The sequence below is a fragment of the Pseudophryne corroboree genome, chromosome 7, assembly GCF_028390025.1.
Source record: "Pseudophryne corroboree isolate aPseCor3 chromosome 7, aPseCor3.hap2, whole genome shotgun sequence".
Taxonomy (NCBI): domain Eukaryota; kingdom Metazoa; phylum Chordata; class Amphibia; order Anura; family Myobatrachidae; genus Pseudophryne; species Pseudophryne corroboree.
The window spans coordinates 114,582,841-114,595,441 of record NC_086450.1 but is presented as its reverse complement, the minus strand read 5'-3'; the positions used below and the strand labels follow the sequence as shown (position 1 = coordinate 114,595,441).

Sequence of the window (12,601 nt, the reverse complement as noted above, 5' to 3'; positions counted from 1 at the left end):
ATTTTCTTCTGCACAGGAGAGACATGCAGCATTTTGGAATGAAAGTTAGTATTATTGAACCTGGTTTCTTTAAGACTGGCGTTACAAGCCTGGAAATAATTGAGAAAGATTTACATCGACTGTGGAATAGACTTGCACCAGACCTCAGATGCTCATATGGTGATAAATATTTTGATCAATGTAAGTAATTAATATATGAAATTAAATTAAGAAGTGTTAAGATTTGTATCTTCACTTCCAACTCCCCTTCAATAAAAACATAAGTGGCTAGAAGATAAATCTTAACAGGATTAAAGCGGTAGAAGATTCCAAGCTATGGAAGGTGGAATTTTATTGGATAATGGGCCTTATTCCGCTTCATTTTCAGATGACTGTGCATGCACTGCGTCTGCATTGTGCGTTCGTGAAGGCCAAAATGCGTTCGCAATGTGATCGCAGGCCCAGCAAAGTGCGATCACATAGCGATTGCCAGAAAGTGATCGTTTGTGGGAGGTTACATGGTGTTTGTGGGGAATGGCTGAGAGAACGCAGGCGTGTCCTGGCCATTTTCTGGGCGTGCATCTGACGTCAGCTGCGATTGCGGGGATAAAAAACATATGTGTATATCTGGCGTATGCATGGGTCAATCGGAATTATCAGTGGTACTCAATATATGCGTATGCATCTGTGGGCATCTTTTACCTTTCTGGGCGGCTCTTCACAAGCATTTTCTAGAAGTTTCTGTCTGAATAGTGATCCATGCTGAATAAGGCACATATCACGAGATACATAAATCACACCCAATTGCATGCCCTTCTCATTGGAATTCCCAACAGTTTTAGGTCTATGAAGCGCATCCTAGACTAATAGAGCAAAATACAAGGATGCTATAAATAGTACAATACTACAATATTACCATAAATATAGATGTTAAAGCAGGGTTGATACAATCCTGTTAAAGTGGAACATTAGTTTTACCATCTCAGATTTGAGTTGTAATTAATTTCTTATCTGGTGAGGCCGGGGAAAAATCAGCTATGGGAAAATCCCCTAAAAAATAATAAATATATTTATATAATAACATATATAACATCACAGCAGTGCCGTATTTGGTGCTGATGTTGGAGCAGGTATTAGCAGAACATGCGCTATCCAAGGGGCAGTGCACTAGGCAGCTCCCTAACAGGCATCCGCTCCTCTTGGGAGTGGAAACGTGACGCTTTGCATTGACATCATAGGGTAACATTGGGAGTGTAGCACTTACTATGGAGCATATGCAGGCAGCAGTTTCACATACTGTATAAGAAGGTTCTGGTCGCTACTCCTTCATGCCACTGGCTGGTGCTCAGTGATGGGAATGGCTGTCAGAGGGAGTTAAAAGCACTTCATGAGTAATATACAGTATATCACTCAGTGTTTTATGTGACCCTTGACCATTACTGGCCTACCCAACCTTCTAGGCTCAGGCTTAGGTACCCAACCTTCTAGGCTCCGGCTTAGGTACCAAACCTTCTAGGCTCAGCTACGTAACTGTCTAGGCTCAGCTAATGGTAACGCCAGCTCTAGGTGTTGGTAGCAGAGTTAGCCCTAGTGCTAGGAGATAATAAGCTAAATGTTTCATATGATAATAAATCAATAATCAGCAAAACAGGGAGTGTGAGAGGCATTTTAAGAAAACTGGGATTACATGAAGAGGCACCAGATGGTACTATATGCCATTTATGCTGTTAAAATCAATGTATCAAGTAGTGATAATACAAGGAACAGTCAGGCCCACTCTGACCCAGACTGTCTCATGCAGCAAGTTCTCTGTCTCAGCCCAACGCTGTGTTGCCTTACCACTGCATCTCATTACTGTACATTCTCAAGAAACTGAAATCAGCAAGACAATGAAACAGGTAATGCACAGGCAAAAACATCCAGCACTCTTTACAATGAAAATGACATATCAGTGACAGCCCACCACCTCTGAGTCGGCCAGCAACAAAAGTCCATCACAATTTTCTGCCTTCTCCTCTAGTACCAGTTAGCGTGTCCTCCAATCGGATCTAGGATGAGGGAAAATACATAATCTACAGCTACTCACACAAATTTGTCCCATCTGATTCTGGGAATTATTTCCATCAACAAAAGTGATCCATGCAAAGCCATTTGCTCCGTGGGTGTACGTCGTGGCAAAGTTGGGGGATGCCTTGACACTTCAGCTCCCAAATATCACCTGAAAAATTTTCATGTTTGCTTGGCCATCTAAACCATGATCTCCGTTTTCCAGACCATACAAGAGAAGCGGCATCAATCTGAATATGATACTAAATTGTCTGAACTTGATGCAAACAGAACAACTGCCAGCACTAGGACCTGTGCTGCCATCAAAGCTAGCCTTGGCAGTAGAGATCAATGACATGTCTTGGTGATAAGCATGGGCAAAAATAGAATGAAAGCTACTAGAAGGGGTTTATTCTTCCCCCTGCACAGCTGGCCGGGACCCATACTGGGTACATTAAACAAGTCCGGGCCTAGGTAATTAGTACTCCCCCTTGCTGTGTCCTTTGTCAGTACCATAAGCACCAGTTAGTCTACCTTCAGTTAGTCTACCTTATAAACGTCTATCTGTCCATTGATGCACAGCGAACAATAAACCAGGAACATGAATATAAATGGTAACAATGTCTCAGGCATTTTAAACATATTCCTTTACTAAAAGTAATCCGAAACCCTCATCTTAATAACAGAGTTGGCGAATGATTAAATGAAGCCCTTCTTTTATACTCTTCGAAGCACTTAAAGAGAGATATTCAAAGCTGCAGGACCTGGTCACATTGCTTCTAGTACTATGCCCCTCACAAGGGTGGAATCACATTGATCATAGAAGTGTCCTAAATCTATTAGAAAAGATAAATCTGGGAGACACAAACAGTCTGAGCAGGCTCTTGAAAGCTAATACAAAATAGTTACATTGGTAAAATTAAAACATAGGTAAACTCAATTGCTTTTGACCTGAAAACGTAAAATGTTGTCTTATAAGAACATAGGATGCTGAGACAGTATGCTTGGCAGGACCAGTAAAACATTCCCGGCATATTCTTTAACGCAAATCCTAACTTGTCTCTGCATTTTCCCCAGGTATGTTAGTTGGCTCCTAAATGAATTACACCAATCACACACATTATGCTACTTGTAATGTGACTCCTAATATGAGGTTCCCCTCTAACATTAGCAAATGTTTTTTATTTTCTGTGTATAAATTTACACATATTACAATTACATTTTAAACACCCATTATCATGTATCATAATAACATAGTAACATACTGTAGTTTCTGAGGTTGAAAAAAGACAATTTGTCCATCGAGTTCAACCTGTAAGTGCTCTCCTACACTGAAACGGAGGAGTGTCTGGGCAAATGCTGGGTGTGTTTGTGACGTCAAACCAGGAACGACAAGCACTGAACTGATCACACTGGAAGAGTAAGTCTCGAGCTACTCAGAAACTGCTTAGAAATTTCTATTCGCAATTTTGAGAACCTTTCGTTCGCAATTTTGATAAGCTAAGATTCACTCCCAGTAGGCGGCGGCTTAGCGTGTGCAATGCTGCTAAAAGCAGCTTGCGAGCGAACAACTCGGAATCACCCCCATGGTTTTGCCCAATTGCTATCAAAAATCCTGCTGCGATCAACTTGGAATTACCCCCTATGCCATTCCCCAGTCAGGAGCCCCTAATACATTATACTGTAGCTATGTATTGGATATTAGCAATTTGGGTTTGAATCTATCTATCTATCTCACCTCTTTAACCTATCGCTCTCTACTGGCATCTTTCCCTCACCATTCAAACATGTTCTGGTGTCCCCTATTCTCAAAAAAGCCAACCTCGACCCTTCATCACTCACTAGCTACCGCCCCATCTCTCTTCTCCCTTTCGCCTCCAAACTACTTGAACGACTGGTCTACAGCCGTCTCACAAGCTACCTCTCTGACCACTCCATCCTTGATCCACTACAATCTGGCTTTCGCCCACTCCACTCCACCGAGACTGCCCTGGTGAAAGTCACCAGTGACCTGCTTTCGGCCAAATCCAAGGGCCACTTCTCTTTGCTCATCCTTCTGGACCTCTCTGCTGCCTTTGACACCGTGGATCACCCTCTCCTCCTCCGCACACTCCAAAATGTTGGCCTCTCTAGCACCGTCCTTGACTGGTTTACCTCATACCTCACTAACCGCTCCTTCTCTGTGTCTGCCTCCGGAACCACCTCACACCCTTCCATCCTTCCTGTTGGTGTCCCTCAGGGTTCTGTCCTAGGCCCCCTTCTGTTCTCCCTCTACACCTCTTCCCTGGGTGCGCTCATTAACTCCTTTGGCCTTCAATACCACCTCTATGCTGATGACACACAACTCTACCTCTCCTCTCCTGATCTGTCCCCCTCTGTCCTCTCTCAGGTCTCCAGCTGCCTCTCTGCCATCTCCTCCTGGATGTCTGAGCGCTCTCTGAAGCTCAACATGGATAAAACGGAACTTATTATCTTTCCCCCAGCCAGAGCAACACCCCCTACAAACATCTCTATCACTGTTGACAACACTATCATCTCCCCCGTTCCCCAACTCCGCTGTCTGGGCGTCACTCTTGACTCCTCCCTCTCCTTTGCACCCTACATCCAAGCTCTGGCGCAATCTTGTCGGTTCCAGCTACGCAACATTGCTCGCATCAGGCCATTTCTCTCCCAGAGTGCAACTAAACTAATCATCCACTCACTGGTCATCTCACGACTTGACTACTGCAATGTGCTCCTCACTGGCCTCACTTGCTCCCACATCGCTCCCCTCCAATCTGTCCTCAACTCTGCAGCTAGGCTCATCTTCCTCTCCCGCCGCACCACTTCTGCCACTCCCCTTCAACAAAATCTACACTGGCTCCCATTCCCCTACAGAATCCTCTTCAAACTCCTCACCCTCACATACAAGGCCATCTCTAATTCCACTGCTCCCTACATCTCCAACCTCATCTCCCTTCATACTCCCTCCCGCCCACTACGGTCGGCTGATGACCGTCGCCTCTCCTCTGCCTTGGTCACTGCTTCCCATGCACGAGTTCAGGATTTTGCCCGTGCTGCACCCCTTCATTGGAATGCGCTCCCCCGCTCCATTAGACTCTCCCCGACCTTGCAAAGCTTCAAACGGGCATTGAAAACCCACCTATTCATCAAAGCGTACCCCTCCAATGCATAACCTAGTCCTTAGGCTGCTCCTCCATCCCCCTGCCCCATGCCTTGGACATCTCTGCTTTGCTCGCATACCACCATCAGGCTTACCTGCTTGCACCTCATGTCATCTGTCTGTTGCCCCTCCCCACTAGATTGTTAGCTCTTCAGAGCAGGGCCCTCTTTCCTCTTGTCTAAACCCTCTTCTTGCCACATTTCACTCAGCGACCATCTTTACCTGCTTTCTCTCCTGCTGGTAAAGGCTCATCTCTATCTATGGCCGCCAGCCCCAAGTAGTACAATGATTACTCCTTCGGTACTTACATCTAAGCTGTATTATGTTTTGAGAATTGTGTTGCTCTTTGTTACCTGCACTCCATTTTTGTTATTTATTTACTGTTATGCTAAGTTTTGTCTCCCTGTACTGTCCTTTGTACAGCGCTGCGAAACACTTGTGGCGCCCTATAAATAAAATGTAATAATAAAAAAATAATAATATGCTGGGTCACCTCAGTTTTCCCTGTTCTGCCCTGTCCAGGCGACACCCTCCATCCAACCCCACCATTCCTTCTCAGTGTAACTACTTATTACAAAAGTAAACTTTTTTTTTTTACATATAGAAAGATTTCACATTCATGACATCGCTGAGTGACCTGTAACCTCTTTCGTTGAGAGGTTTCATATTTATGTCATCACTAAGCGCACCATTTTCTATATTACAGTCACGTTAACAAGAGATGTTTTCCTTTGGTCATTTTTAGATTGTCACATTACACTGTTGATATAATTGAAGAAGTGAGGGAGACAGGTTTTTCAAGGTAGGTGCTAGTCACACCTCCTGTGCAGACCACACCCTCACAACATCAACCACACCCCTAACATTACTAGTCACACACCCATGGTGTTTTCACATCCCCTGCCGTGGCATAAAATAGGCCCTTCATAAATTTCAGCTCCAGGCCCATATGGACCTTAATCTGGCACTGTAACTGACCGTTTATTGGGAGTGTCCGTAAAAACGCAGGCGTGTCCAAGTGTTTTCAGGGAGGGCGTCTTAACATCAGCTCCCGCCCCGATCAGTCTGTTCTCATCGCACTGTAGGAGTAAGTCCTGGTCTGCGTAGCACAAAGTGGATTTTTGAAACTTGGCGTACACATGGGATCGCACACTTGCACAGCGAAATTACACTGCGCCTGGAGGCGGCGACTATTCGACCGCAGGACAGCAAAGTTTGCAGCCCAGCAATCGGGTCTGAATCACCCCTTAAATCCTCATTTATGTAATCTTGTCCTCCACAATGTAATCTTGTTGTTTTGTTCATTAAATACAGTGAATTTGAAAAAGTAGGTTTGCCATGTCACATGTCCAGCTTTAGGTTTGCATTATTGTAAGCGTGTGAGCAAATCCACTTTATTTCAATGCTAACGTCATTATTTTTACTTTCTCTAACGTCCTAAGTGGATGCTGGGACTCCGTAAGGACCATGGGGAATAGCGACTCCGCAGGAGACTGGGCACAAAAGTAAAAGCTTGAACTAGCTGGTGTGCACTGGCTCCTCCCCCTATGACCCCCCTCCAAGCCTCAGTTAGATTTTTGTGCCCGAACGAGAAGGGTGCATGCTAGGTGGCTCTCCTGAGCTGCTTAGAGTAAAAGTTTATTTTAGGTTTTTTATTTTCAGTGAGTCCTGCTGGCAACAGGCTCACTGCATCGTGGGACTAAGGGGAGAAGAAACGAACTCACCTGCGTGCAGAGTGGATTGGGTTTCTTAGGCTACTGGACATTAGCTCCAGAGGGACGATCACAGGTTCAGCCTGGATGGGTCCCGGAGCCGCGCCGCCGGCCCCCTTACAGAGCCAGAAGAACGAAGAGGTCCGGTGAAATCGGCGGCAGAAGACGTTCCTGTCTTCAACTAAGGTAGCGCACAGCACTGCAGCTGTGCGCCATTGCTCTCAGCACACTTCACACTCCGGTCACTGAGGGTGCAGAGCGCTGGGGGGGAGCGCCCTGAGACGCAATAAAAACAGAAATACCTTAGGATGGCAAAAGAAATACATCACATATAGCTCCTGGGCTATATGGATGTATTTAACCCCTGCCAGTTTTCCAGAAAAAAGCGGGAGATAAGGCCGTCGTGAAGGGGCGGAGCCTATCTCCTCAGCACACAAGCGCCATTTTCCCTCACAGTTCCGCTGGAAGGACGGCTCCCTGACTCTCCCCTGCAGTCCCTACAGAATCAGGGTAAAAACGAGAGAGGGGGGGCACTATTGGCAGCTAAATTATAAACAGCAGCTATAAAAGGGAGTAACACTTATATAAGGTTATCCCTATTGATATATATAGCGCTCTGGTGTGTGCTGGCAAACTCTCCCTCTGTCTCCCCAAAGGGCTAGTGGGGTCCTGTCCTCTATCAGAGCATTCCCTGTGTGTGTGCTGGGTGTCGGTACGATTGTGTCGACATGTATGAGGAGGAAAATGATGTGGAAGCAGAGCAATTGCCTGTATTAGTGATGTCACCCCCTAGGGAGTCGACACCTGACTGGATGGTTGTATTTAAAGAACTACGTGACAATGTCAGCACTTTACAAAAAACTGTTGACGACATGAGACAGCCGACAAATCAATTAGTGCCTGTCCAGGCGTCTCAGACACCGTCAGGGGCGATAAAACGCCCGTTACCTCAGTGGGTCGACACAGACCCAGACACGGATACTGAGTCCAGTGTCGACGGTGAGGAGACAAACGTAATGTCCAGTAGGGCCACACGTTACATAATCACGGCAATGAAGGAGGCATTGAACATTTCTGACACTACAAGTACCACAAAGAAGGGTATTATGTGGGGAGTGAAAAAACTACCAGTAGCTTTTCCTGAGTCAGATGAATTAAATGAGGTGTGTGATAAAGCGTGGGTTTCCCCCGATAAAAAAGTGCTAATTTCTAATAAATTATTGGCACTATACCCTTTCCCGCCAGAGGTTAGGGCGCGTTGGGAAACACCCCCTAGAGTAGATAAAGCGCTCACACGTTTATCTAAACAAGTAGCGTTACCGTCTCCTGATACGGCCGCCCTCAAAGAACCAGCGGATAGAAGGCTGGAAAATATCCTGAAGGGTATATACACACATACTGGTGTTATACTGCGACCAGCAATCGCATCAGCCTGGATGTGCAGTGCTGGAGTTGCGTGGTCGGATTCCCTGACTGAAAATATTGATACCCTGGATAGGGACAGTATATTACTAACTATAGAGCATTTGAAGGATGCATTACTATATATGCGTGATGCACAGAGGGATATTTGCACCCTGGCATCAAGAGTGAGTGCTATGTCCATTTCTGCCAGAAGAGCGTTATGGACGCGACAGTGGTCAGGGGATGCGGATTCCAAACGACATATGGAAGTATTGCCGTTTAAAGGGGAGGAGTTATTTGGGGCCGGTCTATCGGACCTGGTGGCCACGGCAACGGCCGGAAAGTCCACCTTTTTACCCCAGGTCACCTCTCAGCAGATAAAGACACCGTCTTTTCAAACTCAGTCCTTTCGTCCCCATAAGTACAAGCGGGCAAAAGGCCACTCATTTCTGCCCCGGGGCAGAGGAAGAGGAAAAAGACTGCACCAGGCAGCCTCTTCACAGGAGCAGAAGCCCTCCTCTGCTTCTGCCAAGTCTTCAGCATGACGCTGGGGCTTTACAAGCGGACTCGGACACGGTGGGGGCCCGTCTCAAAAATTTCAACGCGCAGTGGGCTCACTCGCAAGTGGACCCCTGGATTCTGCAGGTAGTATCACAGGGGTACAAACTGGAATTCGAGACGTCTCCCCCTCGCCGGTTCCTGAAGTCTGCTCTACCAAAGTCTCCCTCCGACAGGGAGGCAGTTTTGGAAGCCATTCACAAGCTGCATTCCCAGCAGGTGATAATCAAGGTACCTCTCCTACAACAGGGAAAGGGGTATTATTCCACGCTGTTTGTGGTACCGAAGCCGGACGGCTCGGTGAGACCAATTTTAAATCTAAAATCCTTGAACACTTACATAAAGAGATTCAAATTCAAGATGGAGTCACTCAGAGCAGTGATAGCAAACCTGGAAGAAGGGGACTATATGGTGTCTCTGGACATCAAAGATGCTTATCTCCACGTCCCAATCTACCCTTCTCACCAAGGGTACCTCAGGTTTGTAGTACAAAACTGTCATTATCAGTTTTAGACGCTGCCGTTTGGATTGTCCACGGCACCTCGGGTCTTTACCAAGGTAATGGCCGAAATGATGATTCTTCTTCGAAGAAAAGGCGTTTTAATTATCCCTTACTTGGACGATCTCCTGATAAGGGCAAGGTCCAGGGAACAGTTAGAAGTCGGAGTAGCACTATCTCAGTTAGTGTTACGTCAGCACGGGTGGATTCTAAATATTCCAAAATCGCAGCTGATTCCAACGACACGTCTCCTGTTCCTAGGAATGATTCTGGACACAGTCCAGAAAAAGGTGTTTCTCCCAGAGGAGAAGGCCAGGGAGTTATCCGAGCTAGTCAGGAATCTCCTAAAACCAGGCCAGGTGTCAGTGCATCAGTGCACGAGGGTCCTGGGAAAAATGGTGGCTTCTTACGAAGCGATTCCATTCGGAAGATTCCATGCAAGAACGTTTCAGTGGGATCTTCTGGACAAATGGTCCGGATCGCATCTTCAGATGCATCAGCGGATAACCCTGTCGCCAAGGACAAGGGTGTCTCTTCTGTGGTGGCTGCAGAGTGCTCATCTACTAGAGGGCCGCAGATTCGGCATTCAGGATTGGATCCTGGTGACCACAGATGCCAGCCTGAGAGGCTGGGGAGCAGTCACACAGGGACAAAATTTCCAGGGCTTGTGGTCAAGCATGGAAACATCTCTTCATATAAACATTCTGGAACTAAGGGCCATTTACAATGCCCTAACTCAAGCAAAACCCCTGCTTCAGGGTCAGGCGGTATTGATCCAATCGGACAACATCACGTCAGTCGCCCACGTAAACAGACAGGGCGGCACCAGAAGCAGGAGGGCGATGGCAGAAGCTGCAAGGATTCTTCGCTGGGCGGAGAATCATGTGATAGCACTGTCAGCAGTGTTCATTCCGGGAGTGGACAACTGGGAAGCGGACTTCCTCAGCAGACACGACCTTCACCCGGGGGAGTGGGGACTTCATCCAGAAGTCTTCCAAGAGATGGTAAACCGTTGGGAAAAACCAAAGGTGGACATGATGGCGTCCCGTCTCAACAAAAAACTAGACAGATATTGCGCCAGGTCAAGGGACCCTCAGGCAATAGCGGTGGACGCTCTGGTAACACCATGGGTGTACCAGTCAGTGTATGTGTTCCCTCCTCTGCCTCTCATACCAAAAGTACTGAGAATCATAAAAAGGAGAGGAGTAAGAACTATACTCGTGGTTCCGGATTGGCCAAGAAGACCTTGGTACCCGGAACTTCAAGAGATGCTCACGGAGGACCCGTGGCCTCTACCTCTAAGAAAGGACCTGCTCCAGCAGGGACCTTGTCTGTTCCAAGACTTACCGCGGCTGCGTTTGACGGCATGGCGGTTGAATGCCGGATCCTGAAGGAAAAAGGCATTCCAGAAGAAGTCATCCCTACCCTGATAAAGGCCAGGAAGGATGTAACCGCGAAACATTATCACCGCATTTGGCGAAAATATGTTGCGTGGTGTGAGGCCAAAGAGGCCCCTACAGAGGAATTTCAACTGGGTCGCTTCCTACATTTCCTGCAAACAGGACTGTCTATGGGCCTAAAATTAGGGTCCATTAAGGTTCAAATTTCGGCCCTGTCGATTTTCTTCCAAAAAGAACCGGCTTCTGTGCCTGAAGTCCAGACGTTTGTCAAAGGGGTACTGCATATACAGCCTCCTTTTGTGCCCCCGGTGGCACCTTGGGATCTCAATGTGGTTTTGGGGTTCCTAAAATCACATTGGTTTGAACCACTCACCACTGTGGAATTAAAATATCTCACATGGAAGGTGGTAATGCTGTTAGCCCTGGCTTCAGCCAGGCGTGTCTCAGAATGGGCGGCTTTATCTTATAAAAGCCCTTACCTGATTTTTCACACGGATAGGGCAGAATTGAGGACTCGTCCTCAATTTCTCCCAAAGGTGGTTTCAGCGTTTCACGTGAACCAGCCTATTGTGGTGCCTGCGGCTACTAGGGACTTGGAGGACTCCAAGTTACTGGACGTAGTCAGGGCCCTGAAAATATATATTTCCAGGACGGCTGGAGTCAGGAAATCTGACTCGCTGTTTATCCTGTATGCACCCAACAAGCTGGGTGCTCCTGCTTCTAAGCAGACGATTGCTCGTTGGATTTGTAGTACAATTCAGCTTGCACATTCTGTGGCAGGCCTGCCACAGCCAAAATCTGTAAAAGCCCATTCCACAAGGAAGGTGGGCTCATCTTGGGCGGCTGCCCGAGGGGTCTCGGCTTTACAACTTTGCCGAGCAGCTACTTGGTCAGGGGCAAACACGTTTGCTAAATTCTACAAATTTGATACCCTGGCTGAGGAGGACCTGGAGTTCTCTCATTCGGTGCTGCAGAGTCATCCGCACTCTCCCACCCGTTTGGGAGCTTTGGTATAATCCCCATGGTCCTTACGGAGTCCCAGCATCCACTTAGGACGTTAGAGAAAATAGAATTATCGGTAAGTAAATTCTTATTTCTCATAGTCCGTAGTGGATGCTGGGCGCCCATCCCAAGTGCGGATTGTCTGCAATACTTGTATATAGTTATTGTTACAAAATTCGGGTTATTATGGTTGTGAGCCATCTTTTCAGAGGCTCCTTCGTTTATCATACTGTTAACTGGGTTCAGATCACAGGTTGTACGGTGTGATTGGTGTGGCTGGTATGAGTCTTCCCGGGATTCAATATCCTTCCTTATTATGTACGCTCGTCCGGGCACAGTATCCTAACTGAGGCTTGGAGGTGGTCATAGGGGGAGGAGCCAGTGCACACCAGCTAGTTCAAGCTTTTACTTTTGTGCCCAGTCTCCTGCGGAGCCGCTATTCCCCATGGTCCTTACGGAGTCCCAGCATCCACTACGGACTATGAGAAATAGAATTATCGGTAAGTAAATTCTTATTTTTTTTTGTAGATTTAAAAGTCCAAAGGTTATCCCTGAAAACGTTTTGTAGTTCTGACATCTCCAAAGTTACAAGCTGCATGGAACACGCGTTGACAGCCAAATACCCCCGAACACGGTATGGTGCTGGATGGGATGCTAAATTATTTTGGCTTCCTTTATCTTATGCACCAGCCAGAGTCGCTGATGTCATGTTGAAGCTCATCTTACCTCGACCAATTGGTAATAAAAAAGCTCTGGCTAGAAACCAAGTTGACGTATAGCTAATTAATGTGTCTTTATGTTGTTTGAACCATATCTTTTTCTTGGAAATAAACATCTT

The 12,601-nt window shown here is 46.8% G+C and overlaps 1 protein-coding gene across 3 annotated transcripts in view; it reads left to right on the top strand.

Annotated features, from left to right (window-relative positions):
- LOC134944740 (retinol dehydrogenase 5-like) overlaps nt 1-12,601 on the top strand; it is a 96,550-nt gene extending 83,949 nt beyond the window's left edge. For 2 of the 3 annotated variants that reach the window (XM_063933570.1, XM_063933571.1), the window contains 2 exons: nt 17-180; nt 12,292-12,601. In XM_063933570.1, the coding sequence (XP_063789640.1) occupies nt 17-180; nt 12,292-12,542 (415 nt within the window). In that variant the 3' untranslated portion in view covers nt 12,543-12,601. Of the gene's footprint in view, nt 1-16; nt 181-5,933; nt 5,991-12,291 lie in introns of those variants that run through there. The other variant, XM_063933572.1, reaches the window with a different exon arrangement.